The sequence below is a fragment of the Marmota marmota genome, unplaced genomic scaffold (genome assembly GCF_001458135.2).
Source record: "Marmota marmota marmota unplaced genomic scaffold, marMar, whole genome shotgun sequence".
Lineage (NCBI taxonomy): Eukaryota > Metazoa > Chordata > Mammalia > Rodentia > Sciuridae > Marmota > Marmota marmota.
Genome location: NW_026000221.1, coordinates 27,924,592 through 27,942,972, shown reverse-complemented (window position 1 = coordinate 27,942,972; position 18,381 = coordinate 27,924,592). Strand labels below are relative to the sequence as shown.

The window sequence follows — 18,381 nt, the reverse complement described above, 5'->3', positions numbered from 1 at the left end:
GGGGGAGGAGGAGGAGGAGGAGGAGGAGGAGGAGGAGAGGCTACACCATGGAATTTACGGAGTTCATTATCAGGAGCTGCCACCTAGGAGCTGAGCACCCTTAGCCTTGAGCAATGGGGGTGTGGGACCGGCTTGCTGCAGGGAAAAGCAAGGGGGACCTCACCTCCAATCAGCAGGGGAGTGGAGCTCTGCGAGTGGGCGTCACCCAACGCGACTGGGCTCCACCCCCTGAAACCCAACCCCTCGCTTCCTATTGGTGGAACTTTTGAGTGTCTTCCCCTCAATCGGCAGGGTTCTGGGCGCTCTCGCTCTTTTTTGCCAGTCTTCCTTGTGGGAGCTGGGGCACTGAACCCCCCAGAAAAAGGTATTTCCTCTGACTTTGTGTGATTATTTAGTGCCAGCCCAATTCACCTGGAGTGACCCTGGCTGATTTAGTCGGGAGTCGCGGCAGGTCATCTCTCACTTCCAATCACTGACCTTCACTCCACCGCAAGGTACAAGAAATGACTTCGCTGGCTCCTTCCTCTCCCAGCCTTCATGCTGCTGCCGTCAAAATTACCTTTCTCAAGGCGGGGGCTGTCGCTCAGCGGTGGAGCCAACTGCCTGGCACATGTGAGACCCGGGCTTCAGTCCTCAGCACCACATAAAAATAAATAAATAAAATCAAGGCATTCTGTCCATCGATAACTAAAACATATATATTAAAAATTTTTTAAAACACAAAATGCATTCCAAAAAATTAGGTTTCTCCATAGGTTATATATAAACTGCACAATTTATTTTAAAAACTACATTTTTTAAAATTTTGTTTATTTATTTTTGTGGGGCTGGGGATTGAACTTGTGCCTGCGAGGCAAGCTATCTGGTGTTATTTCCCCTCTGCCTGATGTGGGCAATAAAAGACCCTGAGAAACAATTGGAACACATTTCCAAAGTCAATCTTGGCAAAATCTGAGTAGCTGGGACTGGGCAAGGGGAATTCAATTGGCCTTCCCTGCTGGGAACCTATGGCCAGAGTATCCTGCAGATGCTAAGTGCCTTGCTAACGCAGAGGGACACAGAACAAAACACCCTGTTGACTCATGAATACCATGTAGGGTCCTGGAGTCCCAAACATGGCCCACGGGAAATACAACTTACCTGTTCAACCACAGACCCAGAAATGTGGATCAATATTGTCCCAAAGAGTGGCCAGCACAGACTCCCAGGAAAAGGGGCTGTCCACCTAGGTTCATTAAGTTCATCACGAATTAGATATAGCATCTTGTGCCCAGTGCCTAAGCTTTCTGATCTTCGCATTTCTAATTTGTTAAATGAGTTTGATACAGGCATGAGACTACCATGCCCCTACCTCCCTAGAGAGCCCTTGACGGCTATTTCCAATATAGGCCCACTTTGACCCAGAAGAGGATCAGATAGTCTCAGAAAAGTCTATGGTCCTTTCCTCAAGGGATTCCCCATTTGTATTAAGAAGAATATTCAAATGGTGATTCTCCTAGAACACAGCATCAATTTCTATTCTGAAAAAAAAAATTAAAAAAAAAAACCCAGAGATTGCAAAGACCACCTGATCCTCCCATTATTTTACAGGGTCTGTCAAATGCAATATGTCAAGAAGAAAACATAATTTTTATAAATAGTGGGAGGACATTTTTTTTTATTTTTCTCAAATATGATTCTGCCAAAGTCAAGATAGTCTTGTAAAAAAATCAATAAAATTTACTAATTGACAAAATGCACTGTTTGTTGGTGAACTAGACAAATACATTTGAAGAAATCGTAATAGACTTTTCTTTATAGGAGTCACATCAATTAAAAATGGAATGGGTAGAAGACATTTCCATTCTCATAAGTAAAAGTTTATAAAATAATTAGAGGAAAAGGAAGAAGAAGAAGAGGAAGAAGAAGAGGAAGAGGAAGAGGAAGAAGAAGAGGAAGAGGAAGAGGAAGAAGAAGAAGAAGAAGGAAAGATCTCAAGCTCTGGCCCCAGTAGGATTGTATTCTGTAGGAATGCCATATTTGGGTCACCTCAGATGTTCCCAGTTTCGCATATTTGTGGCTCCATGCATGCTGTCCCTCCAGCCTGCAGTCATTTCCTCCCTTTTTCTGTCTAACGAACTATTCGTCCTTTAGCATCGCTCCTGTCCCCAGAGCTTGTCCCCTCTGATTTCCCTCTAGACCAGTTTCCTTAGGTGAATTCTCCCTGAGGAAGGCAGAGAGGAAAGATGGAGGGAGATCCAATGGTGCAAAGGGACTCTGGGGAGCCTTGCAAGCCGCCTCCTTAGACCCGAAGCCCCGCTCGCCTCTCCCCTCCCCGGCGCTGACTCACGGTGGCATCTGTCCCTTTTCAGAGCTGGACATCAAGGACGCCATCGCCCTAGAGTCCACTCAGCGGCCCAGCATGTTCCGCCGGCAGAGCAGCATCGGAGACCCGCTGCTGCAGGAAGCCATCTTCAGCAGCCGCAGGGGGACCCTCATACGAGACTGGGGGAGCAAGGCGCAGGACGTGTCTTTTGAGCGCAAGCTGAAGACCCTCATGGATAAGAGCACGGAGCCCAAGATGGAGTCCCTGAAGATGCTCAAGCCCGAGGAGGTGCTCAGCTGCCGGTGAGCAGCCCCAGGGCGAGGGGAGTGGGAGGCTGCGCTCACGGCTGACTCCAGGTTCGGAGCTTTGGGACCCAAGACAGCTCCGGCCTTGAGTCCCAAAGGACGGTTCCAGCCAAGCCAGTGGGTTCCCCAGCAGCCTCACCTGCCCGTGGTGCCACCCTTCCAATAGCTGCATTGGTTACGCAATAGAAGCCATGAATATTATTCAAAAAGGAAAAAAAAAAAGAACAGTGACCCCTGCCCATCATCCCAGCAAGAGGGGAGGCTGAGGCAGGAGGATGGAAAGTTCAGGCCAGCCTCAGCAGCTTAGCCAGAATCAGAGATGAGAGATGCATCTCGGTAGTAAATTGCCTCTGGGTTCAATCTGAGTGGGGGGGAAAAAAGAAAAAAGAAGAAAAAAAGAACGAGTTGCCTGTGGTCTGGTCTTAACAGGAAGTTCTACTAAGATCCTTTACACTGTGGGGTGGAGTGGTAGCCACAGTCCCCAGCGGCATCCTGCTGTAGTTTCCAACCTTTAGACTCCTAGCAGGACCATGAACCAAGTGAGGCCATTTGATGGAGGCTGCTCTTACCAAAGGCCTCCTTTCTTGCTTGCTCACTCATTTATCAGGACTCTCTGTTTCTCAGCTTGGCCTCCCTCCACCCTCCCCCCACCCAAAAAAAAAAAAAAAAAACAAGGATCCCCCTCCCTGGCCCGGTGTTATCCTTACTATAAAGACATAAATGACAACGTTCCAAAACATTAGCTGAAGGGAAAGGAGACAGCAGAGTGATGTGGTTGTCCTTGTGAGATCAACATCAATAAACGCATCCCTGGTGTCACACGGCCACCACGGTGGCAGGAAGTCAAGTGGCCCCACTGCCACGCGCGCTCTGCTTCCTGCCCAGCTAAGGGGCGGGACAGTGGGATGATGGTTCACTGGCTGCAGGATGAACAGGCAGAGTCCCCAGCTGGTGGCCCTGGTGGGCAATCCATGGCTAGGTGACTTTGGCTGTGGCTTTCAGACCGATCATGTGTTTCTGACTCTGACTCTGACTCCAGGGTGGGAAGAAAAGAGATTTGGATAGGACTGTGGCCCCCCAAGGAGGGGGAGAGAGTATTTAAAGAGACCCACATAGGAAGCCATTGTAAAACCACTCGAGGGAAGGATGCAGTGGTTCAGAGTGGGCTCATGAAGAACGCCCAAGGGGGGACCTCAGAGGCTGGGCTGGTCAGGGAGGAAGGGGAGGGGCTGCGGTTGGAGCCAAGGAAAGGGTGGTCCGGATGTGGGGATAGGTGAGGGTGTGAGATCAGGTGAGCTCTGGGAGGTTCCGGGAGGAGAAAGGAGGCCATTCCCATCAAAAGGCCGCTCCTCCTCCACCATCTGTAGCAAAGTACCACCAGCAGGTGGCCTGAGTGCCCTGCTTCCTTCCCTCACGGAGGAAGGAAGGTCAGGGTTAATGGTGGAATAAGTTCTCTGGCCAGAACAGCAGGGGTACTTTCTAGAACCTACAGTAAAAATGGAATCTCTTCCATCCTTCAACATACGTCAGATTGTGGGGCTTTAGAAAACAGCGTCAATCAGTGTCCTAATTTTCTCAAGTGCCTGAATAGTACTAGCATAAAACATGCACTTCTGTCCCTAGCGCTGTTTGGCCATTATTGCCACCATTCCGTGTTTCCCGAAGCCCTGGGCATCTCTCGGAGTAGGGGCCTCGGAGGAGACACAGCACACAATGATTTACACTCTAGGCTCTTCTCCCCACTTGGCTTCAGGTGACAGCCGCGTTACACTGTGTTCTGGCTAGTGCCATTTTAATTATGGCATTTTAATTAAGAGCCCTCAGATTGGGACCGTCGGCTCTTTGCTCAAGAATTCCTCTGTTGATGGAACTGCTCAGGTCCCTGTGCTGAGGACGCCCACACGCACCCTGTCTCCTCCGCAGCTTCCCCTTCCACTGATCCTTGACTTGAGACGAGTGGATGTTTCAATCAGCTCTTTTCACGGCTGTGACTAAGAGTCTGGACCAGAACCCACTGTAGAGGGGGAGAGTGTACGTGAGGGCTCAGGGTTCAGGGCTCTCAGGCCATAGACAGCCGACTTCATTCCTGGGGCTGGAGGTGAGGCTGAACCCCTATGGAAGGATGTGGTGGAGGGGGGCGGCTGGCCTGGTGATCGGGAAGCAGAGAGACCCACCATGTGACATCCCACAGCCACGCCCCAGTGACCCACTCCTCCGGCCACACCCTACCCCCTTCACCGCTGGTGTCTGGAGAGCCAGTCCCCTGGAGAGGTCCCACACGGTGTGCTCCTTAAAGGTAAGCCCTTATCTGTAAAGACAGAGGCTACCCTGACGCCACTTGCAACTGTCACCCCTTCTCCTGTGCAGGTACCTGAGACTGTCCAAGAACAACATCCGGACCCTGCTCAAACTCTGCAAGGACGCGGGGCTCAACATGGACATCCACCCCCACATGAACGAGTCAGAGATGGACTCTAAGAAGGTTTTCGGCCGAAGTTCCAGTACAGCCCCCTAAGCGGCTCTTTGCCATCACAGCCTGCGGGTCCTCCTGCCCTGGGGCCCTTGGCCACCAGGTGCCAGCCACCCTCTGGCCCATGGCCACAGCCCTCCAGACATAGTGCGTCTCTTTTAGACAGTGACACTCAGAGCGTGCATCCTTGTGCCTGGGTAGGCTCTGCCTCGACACCCAAGTCCAAACCAACCGGAAATAAACCTTGTTTCTCCTCCTGCCCCCAGGAAAGGGCTCCTTAAGAAGGAGGTCTTAGTGACACAGTGGGGACGCAGAGTCCCCAAAGCCACCCCAGGAAGGGCAGAAGGTGCAAGGGCTGACGGGGACTCCTGTGCAGGACTTGGCCCTGGGGGGTGCTGGCCCCCTTTGTGAAGGACAAGGAGATTCACCCAGTGAACAGGGGACAGCTTCGGTCAACAAGGGGACTCTCGGGGACTCACACCCACGGGCTTTCCACCTCGGAGCTGGGAGCTTTCGGAGCTGGTAGGGACCCTGATGTCTGTACGTCCAGGACCTCATTATTCCCTTAAAGCAAAGACCAGAGAGGGTAAGAAACTTGGCCAGAGTCACACAGATGAGGAATGGCAGGATGTAAACAGGGTCCTCACCTCAGCCTCCTGATCCACCTTCTTGCATGGCAGAGACCACGGGCAAATCCTGCAGGACTGTTCAGAGATAGGTCCTCCCCATCCTGGCACCTCTGCCAGTCAGAGCTACAGACCCAAGCCCCTCTAGTCCCCATAAGCATTTTAAGTAAGTTTGAAACCCGCCTGCCTCACTTATTAGCTGTGTGACTTTAAGTAATCCACTTTACCTCTCTGTGCCTTTGTTTATGCATCTGCAAAATGGTACTAATGATGGTAGCTGCTGAGCAGAGTTGCTGTGAAGAGTAAAGAAGCCCGGACATTGACACCTAAGAGCTGTTCCCATGGTCCCCTGGGCTGGGTAGGGAACTGACTTCCCAGTGGCTGCATTCCTAGAAATGATCCTCAAAATCAGGCCTGTGCATGTCAGTCAAGCAACGTTAAAAAGCTACTGGTGCTAAATCTAGGTCCTCCCCGGGTAAACCCTAAAATGTGATGGTCCCTGGGTCTGAGAGCTAGTACACAGCCCGGGGAGCAAGACTCATAAAACCACCCATGTGCACAGCGCTCCAGCCGGGCCCAGCGAGCCACCGTGACTGTTGGACTCCACAAAGAAAAATGGCAGGCATTCTCGGTCCATGGGCCTTTAAATTTCCATGCTCACACTGAGGCTCTAAAGTGACCCCTCAGAGGTCAGTGGCCTTCCCATGAGAGTCATCACCCTGGGTCAGAGGAAGGCCCTGGAGACCACCAGACCCCATGCTACCAAAGCCCGCACCAGAGGTACAGTCACAGCTGAGAGGTGGGGCCCCTTGGAGGAGCTGGGACGCCACAGCAACATGAGCAAGATCTCAGTGAGCCCTGCCATGTTGGGATAAAACCACAGCAAAACTCACCAGAATCTCAAGAAACCAGGTGCGTATGATGAGATGACACTCCTTTCCAGTAAACACCTGTTCCTTTGAGAGAAGCAGCAGTTCAAAAGCAGAAAAGGAAAGTATTTTTTGAAAAAAAACTATATTAGTCCATTTTCTGTTCCTATAACAAAATACCTGAGGCTGGGTGACTTAGAAAGCAAAGAGGTTCATTTAGTTCATAGCTTTGAAGGCTAAAGATTCAAACGGTAGGGCAGTGGCTCTTGCAAGGGCCTCATTGGCTGCATCTCATCACAGCAGATGGCCTCAAGGCAAGAGCACACAGAAGGCAACAATCACATGGCAAGACAGGAAGCCCGAGAGGGGGAAGGGCCAGCTTGCTCTTTCATGACAACCTTCTAGGAGAAGTAACCAGGGTCCCACAGGCACTGCCCCCAGTGCCCTCCCATGAGGCCCTGCCTCTCACAGGTCCTCTCAGATGTCAATCACCTCTCAGATGGGCCATGCACAGGAACCGCTGGGGGCACACTCAAACCAGATCCAAACCATAGCAAAGCACAGGTGTTAGGAGCCCTGTTGATGGTATCTCAGCAAAAGCAAAACCCAGAACCATCTTCAAACCTCACTCCTGCAGACTCAGCAAATCAGGATGAGGTTCTGCCAATTTCTCTCCTGCATCCAGTGTCTTCACTTCCAGGAAGTCCTTCAGCCTGACCAACCTGCCTCTCTCCTGCTGCAATTCCAACTATTTTCTCTCACTCCAACCACTGTGGAAGGGAAGATGTCAGGTCTCATTGTCTAGTAAATATTTGTGTTCAGGAAGGACAAGGGATGAGGAACAAATTAAATAACAGATTAAATGGCCCTGAAAAGTTAAATGTCGGATATATCAACCACAGCAATGTAACATGACAGCGGCCGTTTAGCGCCTTCATCTTCAGACTAGATCTCCCCCCTAGTTTTCTACCTACAATTCAGTTTCTCTCTTCAGGATCATTACCACGTCTCTCCTTAAAATGAATGACCAGGAAGAGTCTCAGCCCAGGTCTTTAATAAGGCATGAAGCCCATGACTGAATTATTTTCCAGTAATAAGGGATGACTTTGGGGTAACCTAGATTTTATTTATTCATCCTTTTTCTTGCCCTGCACCAGTTGCATTATGTGGTTGGATTTCTGCATTCTCCTTGTGGTCCACTAAGACCCCTGGATCCTTTCCTGCAGAGCTGGGGTGGTTTACTTCTTCCATCCTTCCAGGTAGCGCTAAGAGGTCTGAAGGCAAAGGATCCAGGGCTCAGCATCCCGTCCCTCTCCTCCCACCTGGTGAAGTGTTCGGGGTGAGGGACAGCAGGCGGATGTTTGGGATCCCAGTTCTCCATTACTCTGTCCACACAGGGCTTAGCGTCCCAAGGACAGAGGAGGAACCAGTCAAAGCACAGTGAAGGGAGTCAAGTGCCAAGGACAGCCAGGGATGGAGGCTCATCCCCGTAGCCTGGGGGAAGAGGAAGGGTAGGGAAGACTTTCGGGAAACAGAGGAGCTCAGGCAAAACTTGTGGATAAACAGGAGTCACAGGGCCTTTGAGTGAGACACAGGGGAAGGTCAAGGGAATCAAGTCTGCAGCCAGGGACAGAGTGGCAGGTGGGGGAGCCCGCATTAGCTGAGTCTGGATGGAGGGGACAGTGGACAGGGGAGCGGGGTCGAGAGACCTGTGCATGGAGGGCTCGGGAGCTGCACAGGTGTTTCTCCCTGGAGCTGTTCTTCATCCACTTCCCACACAGTGAGCACCTACTATGGGCCGGGAGCTCTCTTAATGACTAAGGGTACAGCAGTGAGTCCCAACGGTCACCTTCTGGCTTTCACGGAGCCACAGTGCTGGGGAGATAAGCTGAATGGTACAACAGGACACTGGGGGGGACATTCCAGTTGGGAGACACACGCACCTCGGCAAAAATTCTTGCAAGAAGTGAGAAATTGAAAGTGAGGTGGAGGGACAGGAGGAGCCTGGGCAGAGGGGAGGGGACCGCGGCTTGAGGGTAGGACTCTCCCGGGAAATAGTTGAACTAATGTCTGAAGGGCAAGAAGGAGATCAGGGACGAGCTCCCGCAGAGGGGAGAGAGATGAAGGTCAGCAATGGCTGAAGCAGCAAGGGATGGGAGAGCCAGGGACATGCCCAGGTCTTGCAGGCTGTGGTCTAGAGCTTGCATTTCATTCTTCTTGCACAAGGGAACCACTATGGAGAATAATGAATAGAGAAGAGAACCCTGTGGCTTCTCAGAAGACAGAATATTCTAAGAGGGGAACTGAACGCCTAGAGATTAGTGAAGAGGTTGTATCAGTTAGCTACAGCTGTGTAACAAATGAACCCAACACACAGAATACAACTTCCCAGGAGTCTACAGGTCAATAGAGCATTTCTGCGAATCCTGGCCAGCCTCAGGGGACCTAGACTGGGCACGGGGGTCTGTGGTCAGCAAGTGGGGTTAGCTGGGGTCTTGGCTGGCCTAGGACGGTCCTGCTGGGATGGCCAGTCTCTGCCTGAGGACCATCTTCTTCTAATGGGTGGCCCTGGGCTTGTGCTTAGGGTGTGGCCGAATTCTAGGAAGCAGGCAAGCCCAGGTGGCGGCCCAGGTCAGAACCTGCACACAGCCACGCTCCTGTCATACTAGACTAGAGTGACCATAGTAAGTCCCAAGATCAGCTCAGATTCAAGGGAGGAGAAGTAAGCCCTCACCTGCTGAAGGAAAGAACCGCAGGGTCCCGCTGCGGAGGAACCAAATGCAGGAGGAGCCAAGGACAGTGGCCACTTTTGCAAGTGACAGAGAATTTGGCTTTAAACAGGGTGATCACGGTGGGAGCGAACGACCAAGAAGACATTTTGAAGATAGAGCTGAAGGAATCTGGCACCGGATTGAATGTGAGAGTGTCACAAAGGACTCGGGAAGACCCTTGGCCATGCTGTGGTCTGGGTCAGTGTTGGGTGCTCAGTAAAAGGAGGCGGGGGAGGGGAAAGAGAGGAAGGCAGGAGTGGCTGGAGCTGGCGGGGTGGGAGGTGCCTTCAGCCCCCACATGCTGTCCCAGGAACAGCCAGGAACCAGGGACAGGCTGGCATTAGGAATGCCATTGGAATTCTGAGCCAGAGAGCGACCTGGGGAAGGATTGGAGGAGCACACCCAGAGACAGGCAGCATTCACTCCTAGGGCTGCTGTGACCGAGGCCCTCAAAATGGGTGGCTGGACACTTTGTCTCAGAAGTCTGGAGCCTGGGTGTCTGAAACCAAGGTGTCGGCAGCTCTGCCAGCTCCCAGACCTCGAGGGGAGAATGTTAGTGGCTTCTCCTAGCTTCCTGTGCCCCAGGGCTTCCCTGTCAGGTGGCAGCATGACACAGTCTCTGCCTCGGGGTTCACTTCTCTGGGTTTCGGTCCCTTCTCCTCCTCCGTCTTCTCCCTCTCCCTCTTCCCCTTCTTTGTCTTTGCAATGCTTGGACTGAACCCAGGACCTTGGCACGCTCTACCTCTGAGCCACACCCCCAGCCCTGTCTCCTTTTCTCGTGTTAAATCAGGGCTCGCCCAGAGAACGCATCCTAACCTGATTATATCTTATAAAGACCCTGTTTGCAAATAAAGTCACTTTCTCGAGCATCAGGGAGGTAGATCCCAACACATCTTCTCAGGAGACACGACCATGACACCAGGACATCGAAGGTGAGGAGTCAGGGGCCCAGAGAGGGGCAGCGGATCCCCCCAGATGCTCCTGAGTTCATGGCAGAGGTCACCATGGAGCCACATGCCTACCACTCTGCTGACCTGGCCCCATAGCCATACCCTGATACCCAGTGACCACTGTCCACCCCCACATTGGGACATCCAGAGGCAGAGTTACTGGGGGATTTTCCCCTGAACCCCTAAGGCCCACTACTGGACTTTTCCACAGTTACCTCAGCATGAGGTGCAGCCCCTGCTGAGCTGAGTGTCACAGCCTCAAGGGACTGTGTGGTGCCTCCAGACCCTCAAAGAGGGAACTGCAGTGGAAGGCCACCTCTTGGGCTCCAGACAGCCCTACAGAGACTGGCTGCAAGCTTCCCTGGGTTCTACATAGTATGGAAAATAGAAAAGAGCCCTTATTCCACTTGTAAATGTTGGGGCTACAAGGATTCTCTCTGGGGATCCTCAGGGGTTTTATGCACCGACCTTACAGGCACCAGGGACCTTGGCTTCCTGACAATCCAGCCCAATAAGCCCACAGTGAGCCTCAAGATTCAGAAAGCATTAAGAAGGGAATGTTCATGATTGATTTTTCTATTTCTATTAGGAATGCCATTGGAATTTTGATTGGAATTGCATTAAACCTATATAGTGCTTTTGATAGTATGGTCATAGTTAAAGCAATCCTTACACGAATGGTGAAGCAGGTGGCGTCACTATACCAGACCTTAAACTACACTACAGAGCAATAGTAACAAAAACAACATGGTACTGGCACCAAAACAGACTGGTAGACCAATGGTACAGAATAGAGGACACAGAGACTAACCCACAAAATTACAATTATATTAGACAAAGGTGCCAAAAACATGCATTGGAGAAAAGATAGCCTCTTCAACAAATGGTGCTGGGAAAACTGGAAATCCATACGCAACAAAATGAAATTAAACCCCTATCTCTCACCATGCACAAAACTCAACTCAAAGTGAATCAAGGATCTTGGAATTAAACCAGAGACACTGCATCTAATAGAACAAAAAGTAGGTCCTAATCTTTATCTTGTGGGATTAGGCCCCAACTTCTTTAATAAGACTCTTATAGTGCAAGAATTAAAACCAAGAATCAATAAATGGGATAGAATCAAACTGAAAATTTCTTCTCTTGCAAAAGAAACAATCTGTGAGGTGAAGAGAGAGCCTACATCCTGGGAGCAAATTTTTACCCCTCACACATCAGATAGACTACTAATCTCTAGGGTATATAAAGAACTCAAAAAGCTAAGCATCAAAAAAACAAATAACCCAATTAACAAATGGGCCAAGGACCTGAACAGTCAATCAACAAATATATGAAAAAGTGCTCATCATCTCCAGCAATTAGAGAAATGCAAATCAAACCTACTCTAAGATACCATCTCACTCCAGTCAGAATGGGAGCTATTATGAAGACAAACAACAATAAGTGTTGGCGAGGATGTGGGGGAAAAGGTGCACTCATACATTGCTGGTGGGACTGCAAATTGGTGCAGCCAATCTGGAAAGCAGTATGGAGATTCCTTGGAAATCCCTCTCTTCGGTCTTTACCCAAAAGACTTAAAAACAGCATACTACAGGGACACAGTCACATCAATGTTTATAGCAGCACAATTCACAATAGCTAAACTGTGGAGCCAACCCAGATGCCCTTCCGTGGATGAATGGATAAAAAAAATGTGGCATATATACACAATGGAATATTACTCACACTAAAAGAGAACAAAATCATGGCATTTGCAGGTAAATGGATGGCGTTGGAGAAGATAATGCTAAGTGAAGTCAGCCAATCCCCAAAACCAAATGATGAATGTTTTCTCTGATATAAAGAGGCTGACTCATAGTGGGGTAGGGTGGGGGAGCATGGGAGGAATAGATGAATTCTAGATAGGGCAGAGAGGTGGGAGGGGAAGGGAGGGGGCAGGGGTTAGCAAGGATGTGGAATGTGATGAATATCATATTCCAAAGTATATGTGTGAAGACACGAATTGGTGTCAACATACTTTATATACAACCAGAGATAGGAAAAATTGTGTGTATGTGTAATAAGAATTGTAATTCATTCCGCTGTCATTTATTTTTTAAAAAATCAATTAAAAAAAAAAAAAGGGAATGTTCCCCAGCCGACCCAGAGGCAGCATCTGTCAGCAGACAGCGCCCCCTGCAGTGCACTCCAAACCCAAACTTGTACAGTTCTATGGCATTTCCTTAGAGTTCTCATCAGATTCAGAAACAGACACACACACACACACACACACACACACACACACACACGAGAAACAGAGACACACACATTAACAAAAAAGGTGATCTGCAGTGTGTGAGAAGAAACTAATCTTCCCAATAAATCAGGCCGATCAGTTAATATCCATATGGAAAAAATATACTGACCCTCTACCTCCTGCCGTATATATGCAAAATATGTTCCAGATAGAAGCCGACTATGGAAACTCGAAGAAGAAACATGCAAGGTGAGTCCCATGAACTGGGGTAGGCTAAAAAAAAATTAAGCAGAACACAAAAAGCAGAAAAATAATATTTTTAAACATTATGTTAAGATGAAGAATTTCTGTTCATCAAAAGAGTGAAAGACCAAGTGATGCCAATGTGAGATGTCTTCTGTCAATATATCTGTCAAAGGACTTCTGTCTAGATGATTTATTTAACTCCTATAAATAAGAAAACGGCAGACCATTCAATAGGAAAATGGGCTAAAGTTTTGTGCATCACAGAGAGACTTCACAGAAGAGATTAGCCAAGTGGTCAAGAAATGCAAGAAATTCTCATTAGTCACCAGAATATGCAAATTCTAAAACACAACGTACACACACCTCTACTAGGATGGTTAATGGAGTGATAGCGGCAATTGTTGGTGCGCATGTGGGGCAACCGGAACTCTCCTCCCCTGCAGTTGGGACTGTCCAGTTGGCCAGCAGCTCAGGGAAGTGGGCAGCATCTATTAAAGTTGAATCTGCACCTACCCCATGGTCCGGTGTTTCCTGCCAGTGCACATGTATGCATATGCGACAGAATGGTGGGCACCACCAGACAGACACGTGCTAGCTGTTCCCAGCACCTTGATTCCATAGAAACAAAAAATGAAACCAACCATCAAGAGCAGAACAGATAACTTAGACTATGATGTAAAAACAAGAATGAACAAACAATGTAAAAGAACACTCTAAACAGCACTGGGCAGCTCTCTGACACTGTAGCTGGAATATTGACAAGAACAACTTAATGGGCCAAAAGTTTGTTTGGGGACCATGGGATCAGAGTTCTGTGTTTGGATGACTGCAGGGCTCTGGGCCCAAGGTAAGGCAGGTCATCAAGGCAGAAGGCGCTGTGGAGGAAAGAGAGAAACTGAGAGAGAGTGAGAGAGAGAGAGAGAGAAGAGAGAGAGAGGGAGAGAGAGAGAGAGAGACTCTGCATGCACAAGTGGGGAACCCTAGACAAGATAAATAATCCCTAAGGGCTCATCCCCCAGTGACCTACTTCCTCCAGCCACGCCTCACCAGCCTTCAGTAACCACCCAGAAATCCACCCAAATCACTAATCTACCGAGTGGATTAATCCAGTGAGAGGTTACAGTTCTCAGTTCACCTCTGAACGTTCCTGCGCAGCCTCACACAGTAGCAAAATATGAAGGACACTGAACAGTGCCCTTTACACAGCTTTCATCCCGGGCCAGACTGATCCATGCTATTAGATGTCAGGGCAGGGGCCACCCTGGGAGCCGGGCAGTGGCAGGAGCGATGTTTGCTTAGGAAAATTCACTGAACTGCAAACCTAGGATTCCTGCTTTTTACGTAGGTGGGTTGTACTTTGGTTAAAAGTGCATTTTTAAAAGAAGTCTACTAAGTATCTTGGTGACAAAGTTCTGGTTTCATCTGTGAAAAACAACAGAAGCCTCAAAAACGAAGATGGCCAAGGTTCACCCATTTCCTAGGGCTGGCCCACTCCCTCCAGGTGTGCGGAGACTGCAGCCCATCGTGGCCCTGAGCCTGGTGGACCCTCCTGGCCCCAGCCCCTGGGTGGGGGACTTCTTTCTCCCCTTCGTCTGTCGTCTCCCTCTTCCCCCCGCGTTAGTTCCCTCTCGGCGCCACCAGGTGGGGCTCGATCCCAGCGCAAGACGCTCTCCCGGCGGAGCCCACAGGGGCCCGCTGCCGGCTGAGCCCCGGCCCTTCCGAGGGGCTGCTGGGCCCTCCAGGCCGGTCCAGAGGGGCTGGGCACAAGCCCAGCTACCTACAAAACAACTGGGGACCCTGGGCGTTCCGCTTTCCTAAGGCTTCAATTCTTCGCCCCAGAATGGGGTTGAGAAATGCAATTTAAAATAATAAGGAGTCTGCACCTCTTAGACCAGAAACTAAGAGAGCCAGAGAATGATGGGCACCGAAACCGCCACGGAGGGACAGGTCGGTACCAGGCCCCGGCGGTCATTCTTGGTTGAGTAGCGATCCCAGGCCTGGGCGCATCCCCCACAGCAGCTGCACCAGGGATTTATCTGAGGAGGCTCAGCCCAGGAGGGACACGCAGCAGCCAGGTCCTGGAGCAAGACAATGTCTGCAAGATGCAGAGGGCAAGAGGTGAAGGGTGACAAAGATGGGAAAAGGGATGAGAAGTGACACTCGGCCATTCTACACCTAAGAGTGCACAGGCGTGACAGCATGCTGCACACCAAAACACGTGTGAGCGCTAAGATGGCCCAGTGGGGTGGAGGGAGGAGGAGGGAGGGAGCAGGGAGAAATGAAACAAGGAGGAGAATTCCAAATTGGGGTTTTCTGTTGCTACATATCTGAACACACACCCAATACACGATATAACAATTATAATTTGGCCAGCATCACTCCCTGCCATTTCCCCCATTGAGGGGCTGGGGTTGTGGCTCAGTGGGAGAGCACTTGCCCAGCATGTGCAAGGCACTGAGTTCGAGTTTCTCAGCACCACATATAAATAAATAAAATAAAGGTCCATTGACAACTAAAAAAAGCTCCATTATAGATTCCTATATAGGCCATATTTTCTCTATCCATTCATCCACTGATGGACACCTAGGCTGGTTCCAGAGTTTGGCTGTTGTGAATTAGCTGCTATAAACAACAGCTTTCATGTATCACTGCATGAAGATGCCTTTGATTCTCCAGGATAAATACTGAGGCATGATTTATCTGGATCACGTGGTGGTTCCAAGCCTAGTCTTTTGAGGAACCTCCAAACTAGTGTGGTTTTACTAATGTACAGCCCCACCAGAGTGTAAAGGTGTCCCTGTTTCTCGCATCCTCTCCAGCATTTATTACTGTTGGCATTCTTGATGAGTGCCATGAGAAAAGCAAGTTTTGAGGGTTGTCGTGGAAAGAATCTGAGGGGAATTCCTCCAGCGCTTTAGTAAGCACTCAGTAAACTCTATTTTCTTCCGTGCCTTTAGGCACAATATTTATAGTGTTCCTACTGTGTGTCAAGAAATAGGCAAGGCTTTGTAACACAATAATGGCCCAAACAGGACAACAAAACAGGTTCCTGTCACCATGGAGTGGGCATGTGGGCCTTATTCCATACGCTTAGGTGTAAAAGAAATGGCCCACATCCCTAAATTGATAACTATAAATAACGACATCACATCCCTGTCATACTGGATTTGGTGGAAAGTTCAATTTCTGTCCCCAGTGAGGTTCCTCTCTCACACCCCCAAGGTCCTAGGATGTTACACTGAGTGATATGTGGAGGCCTGTGGTGTTCCCATCATCCGGTGACACTGTTAAATTCTGCAGGTCACAGCCCTCCAAAGCCCAAAATGTCCCCCGAGGACGGGCAGCTCCATTGGGTCCTCACTGAGCTGGTTCAAGGATTTCAGCTGGCCACATCCGTGATGCTACCTCCTGAGAAGAGCCACACAGCCCCCTCTCCCAGGATGGGACTTTTGTCACCTCCAGGGCACTGCCAACACAAAGATGCATCATCACCCTGCCCTGCTGCCAATCTCTTTCTCCTGGGACTGATACCTTCTCACCCTAGGATGTACCTCAAAGAGTGTGGCTTCCAGACCTAGGCAGGAAGGTGTCTGCAGACACTTGCTTCTGGCCTGGGACGGGAACTTCCTGTGGCAGGCGAATGAGCCCAAAGCCACTTTTCTCTGAGAAGGTAAATGACAGGGAAAGATTCAACGTCATGAATTCCCAGGCTTTTAAATTCTTCAACAGCGCAGACAAAACACAAATTAAAAGCGCAATAAATAGGCCTGAGGTCATTCGCATTTCTAAGTGTTCCATTCATCCAACACACAATGGTTGGGCGCTTATTGAGTGATGTGTGTTCCGGGCACACAGAAGGCCTTTGATGAGCAAGGTGATAGCAATATGAAGAGACCATAGCAATGGCAGTGGCCATACCTAACTTTGACAAAAAAGTGTGTATGTGTGTATATGTGTGTGTAATGACAAGTGGTTTCCAAAATCAACCCAAACACTTCCTGGTCTGGTATTTCTGCTCGAGGTATAAATTCTAAGGAGAGGGTCTGATTGAGCTCTCTAGAGTCAGGGCCTCCACCTGTTGGGACCCAGGAAGGGCAGAGCACTTGGAGTGACAATTCCACCAAGCCCACGCATAGAAAGGACAGTTCCCTATGGAGCACGACGTACTTACTAGTTACCTATTTCCAAGTGGTGATTTTTCTCCAAAGAGTAAGAAGCACGGATCATCTCGCAGAGCTTCCGTGGGTCAGGCACTCAGGAGCAGCATAGTTGGAAAGTTCTGGCTCTGGGTCTCAGAGTAGGTGCAGTCCAGCTGTTGGCCAGAGCTTCGGTCATCTGAAGGCCTCGTGGGGCTGGAGATCCACTTCTGACCTGGCTCTGTCTCCAAGAAGGCGGTTGGTGCCTCTCCTCTTCAGCCTGAGCATGTTGACAACACAGTGGGCCGTCTTCCTTTGAGTAAACGGTCCAGAAAGGAACGAGGTAGAACCTCAGAGGTCTTGATGCTCCCTCCTCAGGGTCACATAACCTCCTTTCTGCATGTCCCATTGGTCACACAGCTCAGTCCTACTCAACAGGAAAGGGGAAAACGCACGTGGCAAACCAGGAGTTGGGCATCTCTGGGACGGTCACAGGGCCCACCTACTGCAGGTGCCATCGTAGGAGGAAGGGGATCTGGAGGCGAGGCAGGAGGCCTAACAGATGTTCCGCACAGTGACGATGCCCTTGAGCTCACAGTGTAGAGGAAGGCAGAAGATAAGGATGTCATAGTTAATTAGTGATTACTCGGCTGAGAGCACTCACAGCAACGGGAAGCAGAACAAAGAGCCTAGGAACCCAGAAGAGGAGGCCACTGAGCTCATCCGGAGAAGCCACGGGAGGCATCCTGGAGGTGGTGACGTTGGAGTTGGACTTTGTGAACAAAGAGAAGACGGGGTGAAGGGCACTCCAGGCATGGGCAGGAGTGGGAAGGGGTGGAGTCGGGCTCTGCTGGGTAGTTGATGGGGCTTGACCCAGAGAGTGGGAGAGAGAGTCTTGCAAGTGCCCCAAGCCTCCTGCCTGGGAAGGGGGCAGCTCCCGGGTCCTCCTTTGCTTCCTTCTCCCAGAGCTCCAGCTGTCTGGCTGCCAGGGGAGAGTGGCTTCTGTCCCGGGAACACAGCTTGCTTTAACTGGCCCCTAGGAAGACAAGTCATGGGGCCCGTCGTCCACCCCAGCTGAGAGTCAGGGCAGGGCAGCCAGGGGCTCTGTGCTTCTCAGTCACAGGGCCCTGGCAGCCCCATCGCACCACACCCCTTTCTGGGATTGGTGACAGTCATGCAGCCAACCGTCCCACTTGGCACTGCACACAGAGAAATCCCCGTGGGCGCTGGGCAGCCCCATCAGCTCCAGCAGGCTCCCCCAGGGCACATTAGGCAGGCTCCGCTGGTCAGAGCAGGCCAGCCTGCTGAGAACCAGGCTCTGGGGGCTCAAGTCCCAGGGGGAGGGGCCGCAGAGCCCCAGCTGTAGAAACAACAAAGGGGCACCACAGTGCCCTCGCCTTCCCTGTGGTGAAAGGAGGAGGAGGGAGAGGAGGAGGGGGAGAGGGAGGAGGAGGAGGGAGAGGAAGG

General features: G+C 50.5%; 1 protein-coding gene and 1 long non-coding RNA gene across 2 annotated transcripts in view; both read left to right on the top strand.

Annotated features, from left to right (window-relative positions):
* CUNH16orf78 (chromosome unknown C16orf78 homolog) overlaps window positions 1-5,135 on the top strand; it is a 25,492-nt gene extending 20,357 nt beyond the window's left edge. The window contains exons 3-4 of the mRNA XM_048792020.1: window positions 2,179-2,607; window positions 4,978-5,135. Coding sequence (XP_048647977.1) covers window positions 2,179-2,607; window positions 4,978-5,125 — 577 coding nt within the window. The 3' untranslated portion in view covers window positions 5,126-5,135. The remainder of the gene's footprint in view (window positions 1-2,178; window positions 2,608-4,977) is intronic.
* Window positions 5,136-14,450: 9,315 nt separating this feature from the next.
* Window positions 14,451-18,381, top strand: part of LOC125612993 — a 6,918-nt gene continuing 2,987 nt past the window's right edge. The window contains exon 1 of the long non-coding RNA XR_007343500.1: window positions 14,451-14,725. This is a non-coding gene — a long non-coding RNA (uncharacterized LOC125612993). The remainder of the gene's footprint in view (window positions 14,726-18,381) is intronic.